This window comes from Oncorhynchus gorbuscha, unplaced genomic scaffold (genome assembly GCF_021184085.1).
Source record: "Oncorhynchus gorbuscha isolate QuinsamMale2020 ecotype Even-year unplaced genomic scaffold, OgorEven_v1.0 Un_scaffold_885, whole genome shotgun sequence".
In the NCBI taxonomy this organism is placed as follows: Eukaryota; Metazoa; Chordata; class Actinopteri; order Salmoniformes; family Salmonidae; genus Oncorhynchus; species Oncorhynchus gorbuscha.
Window position 1 is genome coordinate 38952 of NW_025745862.1, and position 24971 is coordinate 63922.

General features: G+C 45.4%; 1 protein-coding gene across 1 annotated transcript in view; it reads left to right on the plus strand.

Annotated features, from left to right (window-relative positions):
• LOC124020709 (potassium voltage-gated channel subfamily KQT member 1-like) overlaps positions 1-21721 on the plus strand; it is a 49606-nt gene extending 27885 nt beyond the window's left edge. Inside the window, 11 exon segments of the mRNA XM_046335960.1 lie at positions 391-486; positions 961-1077; positions 1698-1836; positions 4065-4121; positions 4428-4551; positions 14553-14628; positions 18230-18324; positions 19167-19213; positions 20719-20780; positions 21428-21509; positions 21512-21721. Coding sequence (XP_046191916.1) covers positions 391-486; positions 961-1077; positions 1698-1836; positions 4065-4121; positions 4428-4551; positions 14553-14628; positions 18230-18324; positions 19167-19213; positions 20719-20780; positions 21428-21509; positions 21512-21660 — 1044 coding nt within the window. The 3' untranslated portion in view covers positions 21661-21721.
• Positions 21722-24971: the final 3250 nt, after the last annotated feature.

Below are 24971 nucleotides of genomic sequence, written 5' to 3' on the forward strand. Positions count from 1 at the left end.
ATATACTGTTTGTTCATCAGTAACACCACTCTTAGGAAAAGAAGGGTTATTCGTTTGTCCCCATAGGATAACCTTTTTTTTTCGTTCCAGGTAGAACCCTTTGGAGGTTCTACTTGGAACCCAAAATAGTTATTTTCAGAGGGTTATAATAATAATAATAATATATGCCATTTAGCAGACGCTTTTATCCAAAGTGACTTACAGTCATGTGTGCATACATTCTACGTATGGGTGGTCCCGGGAATCGAACCCACTACCCTGGCATTACAAGCGCCATGCTCTACCAACTGAGCTACTGGGTTCTCCTTAGGGGACAATTGAAGAACCCTTTATGGTACTAGGTAACACCCCTACTTTTCTAGTGTAGTAATCCTCTGCGTTTGTTTGCAGGGGATCCTGGGTTCAGGCTTTGCACTGAAGGTTCAACAGAAACAGAGACAGAAGCACTTCAACAGACAGATCCCTGCAGCTGCCATTCTCATCCAGGTGAGTCTGACAGAGACGGTACCCAGTGAAACTGACGTCAGTGTGCTAGATAAGCAACATTAGCTTCCTTCTCTCTGACTACAACTCAGAGTAAACTGTCTGTTCCACAGCTCAAACCTGGGGCCCTCTGCCTCGCTAACACGCTTGACCGCCCCCCTTGACAACGTACGAACCAGTTGAGCTATAGAAAAGGATCCAATTCGATGGCACAATTGGCGACATTTCAAGCTAGCCGTGAAGTGAGCTTTTCGGCCCATTCTTATCTCTGTTATACCAGCATGCTCTTTTACATCACAACAACTGTTGCATTTCAGAAAACCTGTTAGTCTGGAGATGCTGTGGAGCTTGGTTAGGTAGATGCATTCCTCACTATTCCTTAAAAGTACCTTCATCTCGAGTCAACTGTGGTGTAGATTCCAGTAGTCACTTGCAATGTTAATGTCTGTTTACTTTCTGACCACATTCTCTGTCCAGACTTCGTGGAGGGTCTTTGCTGTGGAGAACCCTGACTCGGCCACGTTCAAGATGTTTGTGAGGAGGAGACCTGCTCTGCTCAGCTCCTCTGTATCCAGTCCCAAGCCCAAGAAAACGGTCAGCTGTCCATATAGAATCACTGGTTATCAGATCGATGCTATTTCATTCATTCATTCATCAATCCATTCTTCTACCCATCAATTTATCCACCCACCCACCCACCCACCCATCCATTTACCCATCCAGCCAATCCGCTCTCCGTCTGTCCATTGACCCACCCACCCATCCATTCATCCATCCACCCACCCACCCACCCACCCTCCCACCCATTCATCCATCCACCCACCCACCCACCCACCCACCCATCCATTCATCCATTCACCCCCACCCACCCACCCACCCATCCATCCATCCATCCATCCATTCCATCTATCCCCATCCCATCCATTCACCCACCCACCCACCCACCCTGTCCACTGTCTGTCCATACCCACCCACCCACCCATCCATCCACCCATTCATCCATCCATCCATCCACTCATCATTCACCCACTGTCTGTATACCCACCCACCCACCCATCCATCCATCTGTCCATCCATCCATTCACCCACTGTCTGTATACCCACCCACCCACCCATCCATCCATCTGTCCATCCATCCATCATTCATCCATCATCTATCCACCCATCCATCCGTCCGTCCGTCCATCCATTCACATCTGTCCCTCTGTAAACAGGTGAAGCTGAGGAGGAAGTTGAAGAGCAGTGAGAAGGACGATGGGCCTGGTTCTCCCACTGTTCCCAGTATCTCCTACGACTCAGTGTTCAATAGTGGGAGGGAGCTCAGCTCTGATGTCTACAGCACTGTGTGTACAGGTAGGAGAGGGGTACTCTCTTATATATATTTACACTGCATCTTAGTGGCTTGGAGTAACCTAAAGGGGCAGTTCACCCCCATTTTAATGGCACTCTGCCAGGGGTTATCAGAGCCAATTCCATTTCTGTCAAATGAAATATGATTAATTTTATGAATGTATTAGACATTTCCCACAGTTTTCAACACACTCTCTATTCTCTTTACCTCTCTGTTTCTCTTTCTCCCCCTCTCTCTTTTTCCTATCTGCTGTTTCTGGCTTCTGTTTAGCTGAAGCACTAGGATGTGGTGAGCTCCTGTTAGTGTCCACTCCTCCTGTCCAGTCACTTTTACTGTCCTCTTGACCAATCACTGTCACTGTTACTGTCCTCTTGACCAATCACTGCATCTGTTACTGTCCTCTTGACCAATCACTGTCACTGTTACTGTCCTCTTGACCAATCACTGTCTGTTACTCTTGACCAATCACTGCATCTGTCACTGTCCTCTTGACCAATCACTGCATCTGTCATTGTCCTCTTGACCAATCACTGCATCTGTCATTGTCCTCTTGACCAATCATCTGTCACTGTCACTGACCAATCACTGTCACTGTCCTCCTCTGACCAATCACTGTCACTGTTACTGTCCTCTTGACCAATCACTGTCACTGTTACTGTCCTCTTGACCAATCACTGTCACTGTTACTGTCCTCTTGACCAATCACTGTCACTGTTACTGTCCTCTTGACCAATCACTGTCACTGTTACTGTCCTCTTGACCAATCACTGTCACTGTTACTGTCCTCTTGACCAATCACTGCATCTGTCATTGTCCTCTTGACCAATCACTGCATCTGTCACTGTCCTCTTGACCAATCACTGTCACTGTTACTGTCCTCTTGACCAATCACTGTCACTGTTACTGTCCTCTTGACCAATCACTGTCACTGTTACTGTCCTCTTGACCAATCACTGTCACTGTTACTGTCCTCTTGACCAATCACTGTCACTGTTACTGTCCTCTTGACCAATCACTGCATCTGTTACTGTCCTCTTGACCAATCACTGCATCTGTCACTGTCCTCTTGACCAATCACTGCATCTGTTACTGTCCTCTTGACCAATCACTGCATCTGTCACTGTCCTCTTGACCAATCACTGTTACTGTTACTGTCCTCTTGACCAATCACTGTCACTGTTACTGTCCTCTTGACCAATCACTGTCACTGTTACTGTCCTCTTGACCAATCACTGTCACTGTTACTGTCCTCTTGACCAATCACTGTCACTGTTACTGTCCTCTTGACCAATCACTGCATCTGTTACTGTCCTCTTGACCAATCACTGCATCTGTCACTGTCCTCTTGACCAAGCACTGCATCTGTTACTGTCCTCTTGACCAATCACTGCATCTGTCACTGTCCTCTTGACCAATCACCGCATCTGTCATTGTCCTCTTGACCAAGCACTGCATCTGTTACTGTCCTCTTGACCAATCACTGCATCTGTCACTGTCCTCTTGACCAATCACCGCATCTGTCATTGTCCTCTTGACCAATCACTGCAGCTGTCCTCTTGGCCAATCACTGTCTCAGTTACTGTTATATCTGTCTCTCACTGCCTGCTCCTTCGGTACATGTGTGTATAGGTATATAACCCTTTAGTTAGTCGACTGCAGATAAATCAGTCTTCAGTTGAATGTGTTGGTTCCAGCACATTGAGGTTGTAGTGGTTCTGGAACCCCCTTCAAAATGTCTCAGTTGTGCCACCCTTCTATCTTGTTATGGTGATGATCTTAGTAGCTTGTTGGTGTTTCAGGCTGGGTATCTATGAAGCACGTTGACAACTGTTGATGTAAAGAGGGCTTTATAAAAATACATTTCAATGCATACAAAGATAACCCCAACCCATTGCCCCCTTAGTCCCCATCCACCTGCATACAAAGATAACCCCAACCCATTGCCCCCTTAGTCCCCATCCACCTGCATACAAAGATAACCCCAACCCATTGCCCCCTTAGTCCCCATCCACCTGCCGCAATCCTCCGTCCCCACCCAGAAACCATGCTTCCCATTCCATCCCACCTTGCCCCCACCCCCCTCCATGACCCGTAGAAAGCATGCCTCCCAGCCTTTCCCAGCCTTTCCCATCCCACCCAGAGGATGATGTATCTACTAGATTGCTAGCTACATGATCCTCTCGTGTGTTTGTCTCCATCCCTCCCGTCCCTCCTCTTCTTGGTCTCACAGATACCCAGCAGTCCTGGACCTCTCTTTCCTCCCTTACGTTCAGCTCTCCACTCCCAGGTAACAAAGCACTGAGCTGTTTTGTTTTCGCTACACAAATATACAAATGTGAAAGGGTTGCATGGATTTTTTTTAATGACATTATAAGATCATAGGGAAATCTTCTGTCACTTGGCTATGCATATTCTGTATGTGTGTGTGTGTGTGTGTGTGTGTGTGTGTGTGTGTGTGTGTGTGTGTGTGTGTGTGTGTGTGTGTGTGTGTGTGTGTGTGTGTGTGTGTGTGTGTGTGTGTGTGTGTGTGTGTGTGTGTGTGTGTGTGTGTGTGTGTGTGTGTGTGCTTGCGTGGGACTGTATGTGTTGACAGTGAAAAAGACCCCTGGTTTGTTGGAGGTGCAGCACCCTCGTCCCCTCCAGAGGAACAGCAGCTTTGGGGACGATCTGGACCAGGAGGACCAGTGTGTTCTGACCCCAGTCACCCACGTGTCACAGTCAGTTTGTTTCCCTTTCAGTCTGTCGTCTATCACCCACGTGTCACAGTCAGTCTGTTTCCCTTTCAGTCTGTCGTCTATCACCCACGTGTCACAGTCAGTCTGTTTCTCTTTCAGCCTGTCGTCTATCACCCACGTGTCACAGTCAGTCTGTTTCTCTTTCAGCCTGTCGTCTATCACCCACGTGTCACAGTCAGTCTGTTTCTCTTTCAGTCTCTCGTCTATCACCCACGTGTCACAGTGAGTCTGTTTCCCTTTCAGTCTGTCGTCTGTTTCCCTTTCAGTCTGTAGTCTATCACCCACGTGTCACAGTCAGTCTGTTTCTCTTTCAGCCTATTGTCTATCACCCACGTGTCACAGTCAGTCTGTTTCCCTTTCAGTCTGTCGTCTATCACCCACGTGTCACAGTCAGTCTGTTTCTCTTTCAGTCTGTCGTCTATCACCCACGTCACAGTCAGTCTGTTTCTCGTTCAGTCTGTCGTCTATCACCCACGTCACAGTCAGTCTGTTTCTCGTTCAGTCTGTCGTCTATCACCCACGTGTCACAGTCAGTCTGTTTCTCTTTCAGTCTGTGGTCCATCACCCACGTGTCACAGTGAGACAATGACATCATCATTAGCCGGCTCTCTGATTGGTTCCTTCATAATGACATTGTTATAACCCTGCTCTCTAAGTGGTCTATTCATAATGACATCATCATATCCCTGCTCTGTGATTGTGTCTTTCGTAATGACATCATTATAACCCTGCTTTCTGATTGGTCCCATCATAATGACATCATCCCAGTGAGTCTGTTTCCCTTTCAGTCTGTACTCTATTTCCAGCCTGAGCCTCAGTTACCGTAACAGCGGTTGCGCCTCATTTACCATAACGGCTGTTGAGCCTCAGTTAATATATAATAATAATAATATATGCCATTTAGCAGACGCTTTTATCCAAAGCGACTTACAGTCATGTGTGCATACATTCTACGTATGGGTGGTCCCGGGGATCGAACCCACTACCCTGGCGGGTAGTTGAGCCTCAGTTACCGTAACAGCGGTTGAGCCTCAGTTACCGTGACAGCGGTTGAGCCTCAGTTACCGTGACAGCGGTTGAGCCTCAGTTACCGTAACAGCGGTTGAGCCTAATTCACCGTAACAGTGGTTGAGCCTAATTCACCGTAACAGCTGTTGCGCCTCAGTTACCCTAACAGCGGTTGAGCCTCAGTTACCCTAACAGCGGTTGAGCCTCAGTTACCCTAACAGCTGTTGCGCCTCAGTTACCCTAACAGCTGTTGCGCCTCAGTTACCCTAACAGCTGTTGCGCCTCAGTTACCCTAACAGCTGTTGCGCCTCAGTTACCCTAACAGCTGTTGCGCCTCAGTTACCCTAACAGCTGTTGCACCTCAGTTACCCTAACAGCTGTTGCGCCTCAGTTACCCTAACAGCTGTTGCGCCTCAGTTACCCTAACAGCTGTTGCGCCTCAGTTACCCTAACAGCTGTTGCGCCTCAGTTACCCTAACAGCGGTTGAGCCTCAGTTACCCTAACAGCTGTTGCGCCTCAGTTACCCTAACAGCTGTTGCGCCTCAGTTACCCTAACAGCGGTTGAGCCTCAGTTACCCTAACAGCTGTTGCGCCTCAGTTACCCTAACAGCTGTTGCGCCTCAGTTACCCTAACAGCGGTTGAGCCTCAGTTACCCTAACAGCTGTTGCGCCACAGTTACCCTAACAGCGGTTGAGCCTCAGTTACCGTGACAGCGGTTGTGCCTCAGTTACCGTAACAGTGGTTGAGCCTAATTCACCGTAACAGTGGTTGAGCCTAATTCACCGTAACAGCGGTTGAGCCTAATTCACCGTAACAGTGGTTGAGCCTAATTCACCGTAACAGCGGTTGAGCCTAATTCACCGTAACAGTGGTTGAGCCTCAGTTAGCGTAACAGCGGTTGAGCCTAATTCACCGTAACAGCAGTTGAGCCTAATTCACCGTAACAACGGTTGAGCCTCAGTTACCGTAACAGCGGTTGAGCCTCAGTTACCGTAACAGCGGTTGAGCCTAATTAACCGTAACAGCGGTTGAGCCCAATTCACCGTAACAGCAGTTGATCCTCAGTTAACGTAACAGCGGTTGAGCCTAATTCACCGTAACAGCGGTTGAGCCTAATTCACCGTAACAGCGGTTGAGCCTAATTCACCGTAACAGTGGTTGAGCCTCAGTTACCGTAACAGCGGTTGAGCCTCAGTTACCGTAACAGCGGTTGCAACTCTCTTGATGATGACTAACCTTGTCTGATACCTGAAGACTTAGCTCCCTGAGGACACACACAGATAGACACAAAGACGCATGCGCACACACACTCACAAACACACACAAACGCACTTGCATAGTATGCGTATCATGGGCATGGTGAAAGCCACTGTGATATAGACCTCTGTGAGAAAAGTGGTGTAAATGAGGCTGAGTTCCTGTCCCTGAAGGATCCATACTAAACAGTGGGGTAATGGGTCAGGCTGGCTATTGCATGCAGGGACATCATTAACTGGGACTCTCTCTCTGCCCCATTGCCTGCTAAACCCCTTGAAACCAGCACGGCCCCATTAAACAATGCTCCTTAATTAAACAAGCAGGGACCACTGTGTTCCCGAGTGATGCAGCGATCTAAACCAGTCCCTGGTTCAAATCCAGGCTGTATCATATCATATCTGGGAGTCCCATAGGGCGGTGCACAATTTGTAATTTTTTAAAATGTTATTTCACCTTTATTTAACCAGGTAGGCTAGTTGAGAACAAGTTCTCATTTGCAACTGCGACCTGGCCAAGATAATACAGTAGAAAAAGTCTATATACAGCATGTGCAAATGAGGTAGGATAAGGGAGGTAAGGCAATAAATAGGCCATGGTGGCGAAGTAATTACACTATCGCAATTAAACACTGGAATGGTAGGATGTGCAGAAGATGAATGTACAAGTTGAGATACTGGGGTGCAAAGGAGCAAGATAAATAAATAAATACAGTATGGGGATGAGGAAGATTGGATGGGATATTTACAGATGAGCTATGTACAGGTGCAGTGATCTGTGTGCTGCTCTGACAGCTGGTGCTTAAAGCTAGTGAGGGAGGTAAGAGTCTCTAGCTTCAGAGATTTTTGTAGTTCGTTCCAGTCATTGGCAGCAGAGAAATGGAAGGAGAGGTGGCCAAAGGAAGAATTGTCTTTGGGGGTGACCAGAGAGCTATACCTGCTGGAGCGAGTGCTACGGGTGGGTGCTGCTATGGTGACCAGTGAGCTGAGATAAGTCAGGGCTTTACCTAGCAGACACTTGTAGATGACCTGGAGCCAGTGGGTTTGGAGACGAGTATGTAGCGAAGGCCAGCCAATGAGATCATACAGGTTGCAGTGGTGGGTAGTATATGGCACTGTGATAGACGGCATCCAATTTGTTGAGTAGAGTGTTGGAGGCTAGTTTGTAAATTACATCGCCGAAATCGAGGATCAGTAGGATGGTCAGTTTTACCAGGGTATGTTTGGGAGCATGAGTGAAGGATGCTTTGTTGTGAAATAGGAAGCCGATTCTAGATTGAATTTTGGTTTGGAGATGTTTAATGTGAGTCTGGAAGGAGAGTTTACAGTCTAACCCGACACCTAGGTATTTGTAGTTGTCCACATATTCTAAGTCAGAACCGTCCAGTGTAGTGATGCTGGACGGGTGGGCAGGTGCAGGCAGCGATCGGTTGAAGAGCATGCATTTAGTTTTACTTGCAATTGGCCCAGCATCATCCAGGTTTGGCCGGGGTAGGCCGTCATTGTAAATAATCATTTGTTTTTAACTGACTGGCGTAGTTAAATAAAGGTTAAATGTACAAAATTGTTTAAAAAAAAATATAATCACTTTCTAGGCATATTAGACTGATGTATCCTTCACTAAAATGGCTGCCATAATCAGCACACTGTGTAACTATGAGGATCTATGACATCAGGTCCTCTAGTGATCTCTGTGTGTTATAGGCTAATGGTTTTACCCTGATAGGCTACTGTCAGGTACAGTAAGGTATATCATTAGTTTATTGGGGCCTGTGACTCCAACAATGGGTGTCTACTAGCTACTGGCTATAGATAGATGCAGGCTTATTATGGGCAGATTTTGCTCAGATGACACAGCAGTTATTTGAGATTTGTAAAACGTTCCTGGATCTTCCTACTGGCCTTTAATGTTTCTTGCAATTGTTTTGATGAGTTAACATGTGGTGTATTTTGACCAACAAGATAAGGTTCCTGTTTATCTTATCCTGATTGCAGTGGTGGGCAGTCGAGGAGGTAGCTCTTTTCTTTCCTGTCAGGGGAGGGCACTGGAGAGGAATGATTGGCAGGCAGCTACTGTTCAGCTCCCTGGTAGATAACAGCCAAGATGACTCCACAATCTTTAGCACAATGATAGCAGGGGAGGGGGCGGCCATTTTGTGCTAGTGCTGCTGTTTGTAGTTTGGTTTAAGACTCCCCTCGGTCATTAACAGCTACTAGTATGAAGATAGAGTAGCACCTATAGACATTCATAACGTGTCAAATCAAAGATGTTAACTCATCTGGGTTGTTTTTGGCTTAAAGAAAGTAGGAGGAGTCAACGTTGCTTGCCAGAGGTCCTCATCTAGCATTGTGACATCACAGTGTCAGCTGCTCTGAGATCAGAGAGAGAGGGAGTGACTGTTTAGACCAGGGTGTTGACACCAGTAATGACATGACCTTTTCCTGTCACTTTCAGCTCCTTTCATACGCCTGCCTTGTTGTTGTCCCCAACAAACAAACAAACAAACAGAAAGACAGACAGACACAGTCCAGACCCACACTACCAAGGTCATTTATCCTCTTGTCACCCAAGTGTCACTTTGGGGAGAGAGGGGGAGAGATGGAGAGAGAGTTAGAGAGAGAAGGCAGGATTACATCCATGGGTGTTTGTCTAGGCTAGGGGGAAAAGTTAGTGCATGGTCTTCTAGGTTTAGGCTTGGTGTGTATGGTTGTGTAGGGGTGGTAAGACTACTGCAAGAGTGCAGGGACGATAGATTGAAATAGACTATTAGTTGCCTACCCAGTCACACACCCCCCCTTTCAATTCCTCTTCCTCTATGGTGGATGTCCCCAGTTCCCTTTCTCAGTCCTCCCCAGATCAGAGTGGTGTGCTGCTGGCTCCCTCACTGTTCTATCGGGGTGATGAGGCCTGACAGAGTACAGGTTCTATCGGGGTGATGAGGCCTGAAAGACTACAGGTTCTATCAGGGTGATGAGGCCTGACAGAGTACAGGTTCTATCAGGGTGATGAGGCCTGACAGAGTACAGGTTCTATCGGGGTGATGAGACCAGACAGACTACAGGTTCTATCGGGGTGATGAGACCAGACAGATTACAGGTTCTATCGGGGTGATGAGACCAGACAGACTACAGGTTCTATCGGGGTGATGAGAACAGACAGACTACAGGTTCTATCGGGGTGATGAGACCAGACAGACTACAGGTTCTACCAGGGTGATTAGACCAGACAGACTACAGGTTCTATCGGGGTGATGAGACCAGACAGACTACAGGTTCTACCGGGGTGATGAGACCAGACAGACTACAGGTTCTAATAATATATAATAATAATAATATATGCCATTTAGCAGACGCTTTTATCCAAAGCGACTTACAGTCATGTGTGCATACATTCTACCAGGGTGATGAGACCAGACAGACTACAGGTTCTATCGGGGTGATGAGACCAGACAGACTACAGGTTCTACCGGGGTGATGAGACCAGACAGACTACAGGTTCTACCAGGGTGATGAGACCAGACAGACTACAGGTTCTATCGGGGTGATGAGACCAGACAGACTACAGGTTCTACCAGGGTGATGAGACCAGACAGACTACAGGTTCTATCGGGGTGATGAGACCAGACAGACTACAGGTTCTACCGGGGTGATGAGACCAGACAGACTACAGGTTCTACCAGGGTGATGAGACCAGACACACTACAGGTTCTACCAGGGTGATGAGACCAGACAGACTACAGGTTCTACCAGGGTGATGAGACCAGACAGACTACAGGTTCTACCAGGGTGATGAGACCAGACACACTACAGGTTCTACCAGGGTGATGAGACCAGACAGACTACAGGTTCTACCAGGGTGATGAGACCAGACAGACAGGTACAGGTTCTACCAGGGTGATGAGACCAGACAGACTACAGGTTCTACCAGGGTGATGAGACCAGACAGACTACAGGTTCTACCAGGGTGATGAGACCAGACAGACAGACTACAGGTTCTACCAGGGTGATGAGACCAGACAGACTACAGGTTCTACCAGGGTGATGAGACCAGACAGACTACAGGTTCTACCAGGGTGATGAGACCAGACAGACTACAGGTTCTACCAGGGTGATGAGACCAGACAGACTACAGGTTCTACCAGGGTGATGAGACCAGACAGACTACAGGTTCTACCAGGGTGATGAGACCAGACAGACTACAGGTTCTACCAGGGGTGATGAGACCAGACAGACTACAGGTTCTACCAGGGTGATGAGACCAGACAGACTACAGGTTCTACCAGGGTGATGAGACCAGACAGACTACAGGTTCTACCAGGGTGATGAGACCAGACAGACTACAGGTTCTACCAGGGTGATGAGACCAGACAGACTACAGGTTCTACCAGGGTGATGAGACCAGACAGACTACAGGTTCTACCAGGGTGATGAGACCAGACAGACTACAGGTTCTACCAGGGTGATGAGACCAGACAGACTACAGGTTCTACCAGGGTGATGAGACCAGACAGACTACAGGTTCTACCAGGGTGATGAGGCCAGACAGACTACAGGTTCTACCAGGGTGATGAGACCAGACAGAGTACAGGTTCTATCGGGGTGATGAGACCAGACAGAGTACAGGTTCTATCGGGGTGATTAGACCAGACAGACTACAGGTTCTATCGGGGTGATGAGACCAGACAGACTACAGGTTCTACCAGGGTGATTAGACCAGACAGAGTACAGGTTCTATCGGGGTGATGAGACCAGACAGACTACAGGTTCTACCAGGGTGATTAGACCAGACAGAGTACAGGTTCTATCAGGGTGATGAGACCAGACAGAGTACAGGTTCTACCAGGGTGATGAGACCAGACAGACTACAGGTTCTACCAGGGTGATGAGACCAGACAGACTACAGGTTCTACCAGGGTGATGAGACCAGACAGACTACAGGTTCTATCAGGGTGATGAGACCAGACAGACTACAGGTTCTACCAGGGTGATGAGGCCAGACAGACTACATGTTCCCTCTAATGGATGCTAAGCACCAGGACCATCCACCACTTAGTTAAAGCACCACTCTGGGCTTAGTGTTCACAACGACACTCAAAGACCGATCCACTGACGTTTTGGAACCACCCGTGTTTTTTGAGCCACTTTATCAGAGTCAAATGACAGAGACATTGAGTATAAAACATTAGTGTTTCTGAGCCACCTACATATTCATCAATATATGTATTTACTGTATGTTGCAACACCACTTAGTTGACACCCACTGGGCAAAAAGTGGTTGAATCAATGTTGTTTCCACGTCGTTTCAACCTGAAAAAGGTTTATGTGATGACGTTCAGTCACTGTGGAAAACTGATTGGTTTTGCAAAAGCCATCATGAGGGAATTGTGTCTTTTTCACCAAAAATGTTTACCTAAATCCAATGACATAGACCATTTTTTTGTGTGTTAATTTTACATTTATTTCAAGTTAGTTTACAACTGAACCAAATGTAAATCAAAACCAAACGTTAAACTTGTCTGTGTCCAGTGGGCAGTGATTGCTGTGAATGAAGCCTCATTGGATAATCAGAGCTAAACTCTCTGCTGGAAGTGTAGTCTGTAGGGAATGGCCCCGTCTCAATCTGGCTCCATCTGTTTATTCAGAAGAAATGAGGCCGGGGTCAATTTAGGCAGCTAAATGCTGACACACCCTGACACTCCTCAGCTACAGAATTACCCTCATGCTCTAGGACAGCGATTCTCAACTGGTGGGTCGCAACCAATATTTGGGTCAAGGGAGGTTTTGAGTGGGTCATGGGAGTATAAAATATAATAATAAGGTATGAAGAAATACTCTGAACTCAAATAACTTAAAACAAGGAGAAAGTGTGTAGACATGATAACACATTTTTTATGAGTAATTTAATTTCTTACAATGTTTTCTTCAATCACAGTATTTCCAATATAGAGCTATTATCAGTGCTATGTTTGTTGATTCTGTGGTCTCAAGCCAATGAGTTTATTTACATTCTTCATAAGGGCAAAATGGTATTATTGACAATGAAAGAGTTGGGAATGTTGTTCCCACGTCATATAATTGCTACATTTAATATCAATATAGCGGCGCGACTGAGACGACCTGGTTGAATTTGGGTCCCCGAGGCAAAACCAGTTGAGAACCACTGTTGTAGGGTGCTGAATTTCCTTGTGACTGTATGGTTTACTTGAATAGTTTGTACTTGAGAATATTCCTGGATAGTTAGTAAGCAACTCCAGTGTATATTTTGCCTTGTGGTTTAGGTTATTGTCCTGCTGAAAGGTTCATTAATTTCCCAGTGTCTGGTGGAAAGCAGACTGAACCTCGTTTTCCTCTAGGCTTTTGCCTGTGTTTAGCGCCAGTTACATTTTTTATCCTGAAAAACTTCCCAGTTCTTAACGATTACAAGCATACCCATAACATGATGCAGCCACCAGTATGCTTGAAAATATGGAGAGTAGTACTCAGTAATGTGTTCTATTGTATTTTCCCCAAACATAACACTGGGTATTTAGGACGAAAAGTGAATCGCTTTGCCACATTGTATTGAAGTATTACTTTAGTGCCGTGTTGCAAACAGATGAATGTTTTGGAATAGATATATTCTGTACAGGCATTCTTTTTTTCACACTGTCATTTAGATCGGTATTGTGGAGTAACTACACATGTTGTGGATCCATCCTCAGTTTTCTCCCATCACAGCCATTCACCTCTGTAGCTGTTTTAAAGTCACAATGGGCCTCATGGTGAAATCCCTGAGCGGTTTCCTTCCTTTCTGTCAACTGAGTTAGGAAGGACTCCTGTACCTTTGTAGTACCAATAAGTGCCCTTCTTAGTGAGGCATTGGAAAATCTCCCAGGTCCTTGTGGTTGAATCTGTGTTTGAAATTCACTGCTCGACTGACTTTACAGATAATTGTTTGTGTGGTGTACAGAGATGAGGTAGTCATTCCAAAATATATTATTATTGCACACAGAGTGAGTCCGTGCAACTTATTATGTGACTTGTTAAGAAACTGTTTTACTCCTGAACGTATTCAGGCTTGTCATGACAAAAGGGCTGAATACTTATTTACTCAAGACTTTTCATCTTTTCATTTTTAATTCATTTGTAAACAAAAATAGAAAAACACAATTCCACTTTGACATTATGGGGTATTGTGTGTAGACCAGTGCACTTTGACATTATGGGGTATTGTGTGACCAGTGCACTTTGAGGCCAGTGCACTTTGACATTATGGGGTATTGTGTGTAGACCAGTGCACTTTGACATTATGGGGTATTGTGTGTAGACCAGTGCACTTTGACATTATGGGGTATTGTGTGTAGACCAGTGCACTTTGACATTATGGGGTATTGTGTGACCAGTGCACTAGACCAGTGCACTTTGACATTATAGGTGCACTTTGATTGTGTGTAGACCAGTGACTTTGACATTATGTTTTTATGTTTGATTATTTTGTGTGTAGACCATTTTGACATTATGGGGTACATTATGGGGTATTGTGTGTAGACCAGTGCACTTTGACATTATGGGGTAAGACCAGTGCACAGACATTATGGGGTAAGACAGTGCACTTTGACATTATGGGGTATGGAAAATTATGGTAAACCAGTGCACTTTGACATTATGGTGTATTGTGAGACCAGTACTTTCATTTCATGAATACTATAAAACATCCCTCATAGCCATCTCCCTCACACAGGCTGCAGGGGAGTCACAGAGCAGCTATCCACGTGATCCTACGGATGCGCTACTTTGTCGCTAAGAAGAGATTCCAGGTGGGTACGTTGTTTGTAGGAGTGTTTTTGACCAGGAACGATCCACTGTATTGACAGATGCCACTACCTACATTCTGGTATAGGCTACCACACCCGGGTTCAAATACCATTTCAGGTATTTTAATTACTTTTCAAAACAAGTATTCAGATATTTAAAAAAAACAAAAACAAGTAGTAGAATATTGAAATGTATTTGTAAATAGACTTGGAAAGTATAAAACAAATACTCAAATACACTGACTCGAATGCATTTAACCCATGCATTTCAAAAATGTGAAAGTACTTTTTACATACATTTTGGTCTACATTTTTTTTCCTTTTTTTTTTTTTTACAAATAACCATTCAAATCCTCAAATAAAAGTACTTGTTTTGGGCTGTTTATTTGAAAATACTCAAATACACAGAAAAAAGTATTTAAATAAATACTCAAATGCACATGTATTTGCACCCAGGTCTACTGCTATTTCAGCTCTTTCCTCCTTCCCTCTCTACCCTAACACCATTACAATCCACTCCATACATTCACACGTCCCCCCTTCTTCCCTCCTCCCTCACCCCCCCCCCTCTTCCCTCCTCCCTCCCCCCTCTTCCCCCCTCTCCCCCCCACCTTCCCCTCTCTCGCCCCACCTCTCCTCCTCTCTCGCCCCCCACCTTCCCTCCTCTCTCGCCCCCACCCCTCTTCCCTGCTCTCTCGCCCCCCCCTCTCCCCTCCTCTCTCGCCCCCCATCCTGGTTCTTTCTGGTTGCCCTCAGCAGCCAACACACAGCATATCCTGTTTTATCAGCAGGCTGTTAGCCGCAGACTAGTGCAAGATAGTGTTTGGGACAATGATGTCACTCTGATGAATGTTTACCCGCCTCTTAACGGGACTGCCTGTCCTCACGTCCTCTTAACGGGTCTGCTTGTCCTCACGTCCTCTTAACGGGACTGCCTGTCCTCACGTCCTCTTAACGGGACTGCCTGTCTGCTTGTCCTCTTAACGGGTCTGCTTGTCCTCACTTCGGTGTGACTGTTTGCCTTCGAGACAGGCTGCCTTGATCAAGTCACACCGGGACTCCAGGACAAACAGGCAGCTTCACACTGCTGTCAGAGCAGGTGTTGTGGAACTCAGCCTAAAACTAACATAGTCAATCAATGAAGAGGCTCTTCCCTCAGGCTGAAAAGCAGGACAGCGGACATCACTCAAGTTGTGGGTTTGCCTTTGTCTGTGTGTCTGGGTTCTCAGTAGTGTGTGTGGGGGATTGGAGGGTGGTGGAGGGGAGGATTTGGACTTGGTTTTGGATTGTAGTGTTATTATGGTTGTGTGTATGGGCTTAGTGTTTGAGTGATCCGGCTGTCTTTGGGGTTCTAGAATACTCTGTAGTGCGTTTTCCAGGGTTTTAGTTGAAGAGACTGGTGTGTGTGTGTTTGTGTGCGCAGAATGTCTTTGTTTGGTGTGAAGTAGGTGTGTTTGATCTGGTGACATATCTCTGGAACACCATCTACTGTGAGGCTGTGTTGAAGTACAGTAACGTCTGAGTCCACGTCAGTTGAGGCCTGAGTTCAGCTGAGGTAGCTACTCTCCTGGCTACAGGCCCACAGCTCTACCCTGTTAGCACACTGCACGGCACGCACAGAGAAACTGACTCCACAGTCAAACACACCTAGTGGCTCATGAAGGATAGATACTGGACATCAGTGGTGGCGAAAGTACCTGTCATACTTGAGTAAAAGTAAAGATACCTTAATAGAAAATGAGTGAAGTAAAAGTCACCCAGTAAAATTGTACTTGTGTATAAGTCTAAACGTATTTGGTTAAAAATATACTTAAGTATCCAAAGTACAAAGTGCTAAAACAAAGTATAAATCATTCCAAATTCCTTATATTAAGCAAACCAGAGGACACCATTTTCTTGTTATTTTATTTAAGTAAAGCCAGGGGTTCACACCAACATTCAGACATCATTTACAAACAAAGCATGTGTTTAGTGAGTCCGTGTAATGGTTTTCTGCTGAAAGAGAGGCGGACCAAAACGCAGCGTGGTGGTTATTCATGGTACTTTAATAAAGACACTATACATGAATAAACTAACAAAACAAGAAATGTGCAAAACCAAAACAGCCCTATTTGGTGCAAACACAGAACAATCACCCACCAAACCCAACACAAAACAGACAGGAACAATCACCCACCAAACCCAACACAAAACAGCCCTATCTGGTGCAAACAACAGGAACAAAACAAACCCAACACAAAACAGCCCTATCTGGTGCAAACACAGAGACAGGAACAATCACCCACCAAACCCAACACAAAACAGCCTTATCTGGTGCAAACACAGAGACAGGAACAATCACCCACCAAAACCCAACACAAAACAGCCCTATCTGGTGCAAACACAGAGACAGGAACAATCACCCACCAAACCCAACACAAAACAGCCCTATCTGGTGCAAACACAGAGACAGGAACAATCACCCACAAAACCCAACACAAAACAGGCTACCTAAATATGGTTCACAATCCAATCAGAGACAATGACTAACACCTGCCTCTGATTGAGAACCATATCAGGCCAAACATAGAAATAGACAAACCAGACACACAACATAGAATGCCCACCCAGCTCACGTCCTGACCAACACTAAAACAAGGAAAACACACAAACGAACGATGGTCAGAACGTGACAGTTCCGCCAGATCAGAGGCAGTAGGGATGACCAAGGATGTTCTCTTGATAAGTGCGTGAATTGGACTTTTCCTGTTCTGCAAAGCATTCAAAATATAATGAGTACTTTTGGGTGTCAAGGAAAATGTATGGAGTAAAAAGTACTATATTTTCTTTAGGAATGTAGTGAAGTAAAAGTTGTCAAAAATATAAATAGTAAAATACAGATACCCCAAAAATGGACTTAAGTAGTACTTTAATGTATTTTTACTTAAGTACTTTACACAACTGCTGTACATCATGTCGGTTTATGACAGGGGAAAAAACACTCAGTGGGTTAACTCCATGAGTGTTTTAAGTCATAGTTCTCAGATTAAAGTGGGTTAACTCCATGAGTTTCTTTAGTTTTAAGTCATAGTTCTCAGATTAAAGTGGGTTAACTCCATGAGTGTTTTAAGTCATAGTTCTCAGATTAAAGTGGGTTAACTCCATGAGTGTTTTAAATCATAGTTCTCAGATTAAAGTGGGTTAACTCCATGAGTGTTTTAAGTCATAGTTCTCAGATTAAAGTGGGTTAACTCCATGAGTGTTTTAAATCATAGTTCTCAGATTAAAGTGGGTTAACTCCATGAGTGTTTTAAGTCATAGTTCTCAGATTAGTGGGTTAAAACCACAAGTGTTTTAAATCATAGTTCTCAGCTTTAAAGCTGCAATATGTCATTTTTGGGGGGTGTCTGTGTATTGTCTTGACTGCGTTCAATAACTGTGTGTGTGTGTGGTCTGACTGTCTGATGTGCTTACGTCAGAGAGAGATCTTTTCATATATTCTCTAGTCTGCAACTCAAACTGTGTTAGAAAGACTCATTTTTACACGATGGCTGCTTTTTGATCTGTTGAGTTCTTTAGAGTTTTTACTGCTGAGGGTGATTAACACTGTGTGTGTGTTCTGCAGCAAGCACGTAAGCCCTATGATGTGCGAGACGTGATCGAGCAGTATTCCCAAGGACACCTGAATCTCATGATGCGCATCAAGGAGCTACAGAGGAGGTGGGCTGCATCTCAAACGGTCTCCTGAGTCCCGTTCATTTGAAATTGATATCAAAGGTCTTTATGTGGGTTAGCTCAGCCATTGCAATTAACTCAATTGATAAAAGTGCATGTGACTTGCACACTACAGACCCACTGGGCATAGACATCAGTTCAACATCTAGTTTGGATTTACATTTAGTTGAGTTGTCAACTGATGTGAATGCAACGTCAAATCAACAAAAGCAATCACCATGTCATTAGATTTGGGTTAAAAGTTGGGTGAAAAAAAAGATGAATGTCCTCCCTCACGTTGGTGACGTTTTGCAAAACCAATTCTTTTTTTTTACGTTGATACAACGTCATCACATAGATTGTTGAGGGTTTAAAGGACGTGGAAACAACGTTGTTTCAACCAGTTTTTGCCCAGTGGGGATGCAGTCTTTTTTTTTACGTTGATACAACGTCATCACATAGATTGTTGAGGGTTTAAAGGACGTGGAAACAACGTTGTGTCAACCAGTTTTTGCCCAGTGGGGATGCAGTCTTTTTTTAACGTTGATACAACGTCATCACATAGATTGTTGAGGGTTTAAAGGACGTGGAAACAACGTTGTGTCAACCAGTTGTTGCCCATTGGGGATGCAGTCTTTTTTTTCTGTCACACTCGTCTGGGTCAAAAATATTTTTTTTTACTGCGTTAAATTGAAATAATAAATATCCTCCTTATCACCACGGAAATTACATTTTGTGTCTGACTTTCTCTCTCAGATTTTGACCCAGGTGAGTGCGACATGCTGTGCCGTGACTGCACCTGTATATAACCCAAAGCACTGCATTCAATGTGTTTAATTCTCCTCTAGATTGGACCAGTCTCTAGGGAAGCTGACCCTGTTCCAGACTAGCTCAGGTAAACAGTCCTCTACTGTAATTTACAGCATCTTAGAGGGGCTGGACACAGTGTACTATATCTCTATTGTATCTTACAGCATCTTAGAGGGGCTGGACACAGTACTATATCTCTACTGTATCTTACAGCATCTTAGAGGGGCTGGACACAGTACTATATCTCTACTGTATCTTACAGCATCTTAGAGGGGCTGGACACAGTGTACTATATCTCTATTGTATCTTACAGCATCTTAGAGGCGCTGGACATAGTACTATATCTCTACTGTATCTTACAGCATCTTAGAGGGGCTGGACACAGTACTATATCTCTACTAGGTTAAGTAATCCCTCTCACCCCACCCCCCCTAAGTTTTAGATGCACTATTGTTAAGTGACTGTCCCACTGGATGTCATAAGGTGAATGCACCAATTTGTAAGTCGCTCTGGATAAGAGCGTCTGCTAAATGACTTAAATGTAATGTAAATGTACTGTATCTTACAGCATCTTAGAGGGGCTGGACACAGTACTATATCTCTAATGTATCTCACAGCATCTTAGAGGGGCTGGACAGTCTATATCTCTAATTTACAGAATCTTAAAGAGGCTGGACACAGTACTATATCTCTAATTTACAGAATCTTAGAGGGGCTGGACACAGTGTACTATATCTCTATTGTATCTTACAGCATCTTAGAGGCGCTGGACATAGTACTATATCTCTATTGTATCTTACAGCATCTTAGAGGGGCTGGACACAGTACTATATCTCTAATTTACAGAATCTTAGAGGGGCTGGACACAGTACTATATCTCTATTGTATCTTACAGAATCTTAGAGGGGCTGGACACAGTGTACTATATCTCTATTGTATCTTACAGCATCTTAGAGGCGCTGGACATAGTACTATATCTCTATTGTATCTTACAGCATCTTAGAGGGGCTGGACACAGTACTATATCTCTAATGTATCTCACAGCATCTTAGAGGGGCTGGACACAGTACTATATCTCTAATTTACAGAATCTTAAAGAGGCGCTGGACACAGTACTATATCTCTAATTTACAGAATCTTAGAGGGGCTGGACACAGTGTACTATATCTACGGAATCTTACAGCATCTTAGAGGGGCTGGACATAGTACTATATCTCTATTGTATCTTACAGCATCTTAGAGGGGCTGGACACAGTACTATATCTCTAATTTACAGAATCTTAGAGGGGCTGGACACAGTACTATATCTCTATTGTATCTTACAGCATCTTAGAGGGGCTGGACACAGTACTATATCTCTAATTTACAGAATCTTAGAGGGGCTGGACACAGTACTATATCTCTAATTTACAGAATCTTAGAGGGGCTGGACACAGTACTATATCTCTAATTTACAGAATCTTAGAGGGGCTGGACACAGTGTACTATATCTACGGAATCTTACAGCATCTTACGTCTCTTCTTGTTTCTTGTTACTTCGTCTTGTTTTGCTGTTCTATGACTTGGACCATGATGCTCCTGGTGCAAAAGACAAAGCCAAAGACAAAGGCACCAACACCATCGGCTCCAGGCTCAACAGGATGGAGGACAAGGTAGGACGTGACGCCACGTTACACCCTCTGCTCTCTGAACAGAGTACAGCTACTCATCTACAGGTGTCATTTCTATTGTGCCTTTAATCAGATTTCAAAGCCCTCCATTTTGTGCCACCTTACCCACAGCCAATGATAAGCACCCAACTTAGTGACACACAGCAGCCATTTTGTGCCAAATCGGTTTGTGCCAAGTCAGTTTGACTATAGAAAAGCCACCAATTTGGTTCAACTGTGTTCAGACTGATGCTTTGCAGAGGACAGTCAGTTTTTTTTCAGTCCAGCACAGAGGTCTGATAGGAGGGAATTCACTCTATACTGACATAATCAGTCCCCTAATGATATCCCGAAATAGGAGTTGAGAAACCAGGGTGGATTTTAATTTACAAAACCTTTCAAGTTTTCTATTTGTTTTGGCTTTCATTAAAACTCTTTTGATCATTTAATCAGGGATGATAATGTCTCGGTTTGTTTTCCCAAGATGAAAAGGATTTGGTGATTTGCCTGAAAAAGGCAGATAACGAGAAAATTAGAATACACATTTCCATTTTCTGCAAAAACAGACAATAAAATAGAAAGAGTATCTATTAATTGTATTATATTGATCTGTACAGCGTTGACTTTTCTGTTTGTCCATCTACTTACAGATACAACGCATGGACCAGACACTCAACCAAATCGCAGAGTCCCTTACCCAGCTGTTGTCTGGGACAAGCCAGGGGCAGGGGGACATGGGGGAGCACAGGGGCAAGGTAGGAGGAGGTCACAGGGTGGGGCAGGTGTCCCCAGCCAGGATAGCCTACCCAGCTACGAGCAGCTCTCCACCGCGACCCTCCATCCACCCCTCAACCCCAGCCTCAGCCAAGACAAGAGCTCCTGAATCGACCATCCATCCACTCCTCAACCCCAGCCTCAGCCAGGACAAGAGCTCCTGAATCGACCCTCCATCCACCCCTCAACTCCAGCCTTGGCCAGGACAAGAGCTCCTGAATCGACCATCCATCCACCTTCAACACCAGCATCGGCCAGGAGAAGAGCTCCTGAATCGACCATCCATCCACCTTCAACACCAGCCTCGGCCAGGACAAGAGCTCCTGAATCGACCCTCCATCCACCCCTCAACCCCAGCATCGGCCAGGACACGAGCTCCTGAATCGACCATCCATCCACCCTCAACCCCAGCCTCGGCCAGGAGAAGAGCTCCTGAATCGACCATCAGTCCACCCTCAACCCCAGCCAGGAGAAGAGCTCCTGAATCGACCATCCATCCACCCTCAACACCAGCCTCAGCCAGGACAAAAGTTCCTGAATCAACCATCCATCCACCCTCAACACCAGCCTCAGCCAGGAGAAGAGCTCCTGAATCGACCCTCCATCCACCCCTCAACCCCAGCCAGGACAAGAGCTCCTGAATCGACCATCCATCCACCCTCAACCCCAGCCTCAGTCAAGACAAGAGCTCCTGAATCGACCATCCATCCACCCTCAACACCAGCCTCAGCCAGGAGAAGAGCTCATGAATCGACCATCAGTCCACCCTCAACCCCAGCCTCAGCCAGGAGAAGAGCTCCTAAATCGACCCTCCATCCACCCCTCAACCCCAGCCTCAGCCAGGACAAGAGCTCCTGAATCGACCATCCATCCACCTTCAACACCAGCATCGGCCAGGAGAAGAGCTCCTGAATCGACCATCCATCCACCTTCAACACCAGCCTCGGCCAGGACAAGAGCTCCTGAATCGACCCTCCATCCACCCCTCAACCCCAGCATCGGCCAGGACACGAGCTCCTGAATCGACCATTCATCCACCCTCAACCCCAGCCTCGGCCAGGAGAAGAGCTCCTGAATCGACCATCAGTCCACCCTCAACCCCAGCCAGGAGAAGAGCTCCTGAATCGACCATCCATCCACCCTCAACACCAGCCTCAGCCAGGACAAAAGTTCCTGAATCAACCATCCATCCACCCTCAACACCAGCCTCAGCCAGGAGAAGAGCTCCTGAATCGACCCTCCATCCACCCCTCAACCCCAGCCAGGACAAGAGCTCCCGAATCGACCATCCATCCACCCTCAACCCCAGCCTCAGTCAAGACAAGAGCTCCTGAATCGACCATCCATCCACCCTCAACACCAGCCTCAGCTAGGACAAAAGTTCCTGAATCGACCATCCATCCACCCCTCAACCCCAGTCTCAGCCAGGAGAAGAGCTCCTGAATCGACCCTCCATCCACCCCTCAACCCCAGCCTCAGCCAGGACAAGAGCTCCTGAATCGACCCTCCATCCACCCCTCAACCCCAGCCTCAGCCAGGACAAGAGCTCCTGAATCGACCATCCATCCACCCCTCAACCCCAGCCTCAGCCAGGACAAGAACTCCTGAATCGACCATCCATCCACCCCTCAACCCCAGCCTCAGCCGGGACAAGAGCTCCTGAATCGACCATCCATCCACCCCTCAACCCCAGCCTCAGCCAGGACAAGAGCTCCTGATGCAGAGAAACACCAAAACCATTTTGACGCTTTCTCTCTTTGTCTTATTCTGAGATCAGTGTTCTTCATGATAATGAACCAGCTGTGTAGTGCTTGGTGCAAAAAACTAAATGTGCACTCAGCGGGGGCCCCAGGACCAAGTTTGGGAAACCCTGCCCTAGAAAAGAACTGTATAGACAGAAGATTTAGCAACTCTTGGAGGACAATCGAATTAAAAAATATATATATATTGTTAAAAGTGGAACCAACACGTTTCAGCTTTTGGCCTTTAAACAAAGATTATTTTATTTAATTCCAATGTCCTCCCAAGAGTTGCTATATCTCCTCTCTACTTCAGTTTGCTCCTCAATTCATGCACCTTGGTTGGAGAGCGAGGTAGCTGCAGTGCTCCCTTCCCTAGAACAGAACAGTGCCTCAGCCTACAGGACAAGCCAGCTAGACACACAGACGGGACATATTTTTCATAGATCCTGGATATGATTATGTTTCTGAATTCTCATTTGCTGCAATTGTCAATGTTCCAGGGGGAACTTTTCTTGGAAATGTGAGCAAGCGCCATATTGAAACGCTTTCCCCTCAATCAAAAGGAAATAAGATTAAAGTGCATATATAACATTATTCCAGCTGTGTAAGAGCATTGGAATGTTACAATATCAAAAAGTAACGGTAGAATTCTATTTGATTGAAATATGTTGATATGCAAAGCCAACACTTCAGTATAAAGGAAGCTATGTTTTCTGATGGTGAATATGGAATGATTATAATAACACTATGTTTTCTGATGGTGAATATAGAATGATTATAATAACACTATGTTTTCTGATGTGAATATGGAATGATTATAATAACACTATGTTTTCTGATATAATAATAATATATAATTTACACTAGGTTTTCTGATGGTGAATATAGAATGATTATAATAACAGTTTTCATGTGAATATAGAATGATTATAATAACTACTGTGTTTTCTGATGGTGAATCCCGAATGATTATAATAACACTATGTTTTCTGATGGTGAATATGCGCCATGCTCTACCAACTGAGCTACAGAAGGACCACAATAATAACACTATGTTTTCAAAAGGTTCTCCATGTATGTACCGTCGAAACATAAACTAAAGTGTTGGGGTCGGGGTGAGGGCTTTTATGTAGATTTTCAATGCAATCAAATTGTGTAGCTATCCTGTTTTATAAAGAGTTTGCATTGCCAATAAATGAATGTGGCAAATTGTCAAACAATTCTGTTCAACCATGGATCTTGCATCAATAATTTAGTTCTATATTATTACATCCAAGTTAGGTCATATCAATGTCCCATTGGGAGCTGTATGTGTGGAATGTGCCTTAAAGGACTATAACATTTAAGATACATTGTCCTGTCCCTTTAAAAGCCACAACATTAACCTTGCCCCTGCCTCCCCCCCGGAGTAGACTCCATTCCATGAAGACCAAAGGGAGGGAAGAGTTAATTGCACCTAGATCCCCCTTCCCCTCTCATGTCTTGTGCCTTGGGGGATGGTGGATGGAAGGACCAGTGGCGTGGCTAATACCAGAGCTTTGGACAGATGACCTCAGCTGCAGCAGATGGTGACCTCATCCCGCTTGCCTTCCGGGGATCCTTCCATTCCTTCAGTAGTAGTAGGCACACAGATAAAAGAGCAGATGACCATCTGGGCCCTGCCTGCCTTCTGCCTGGG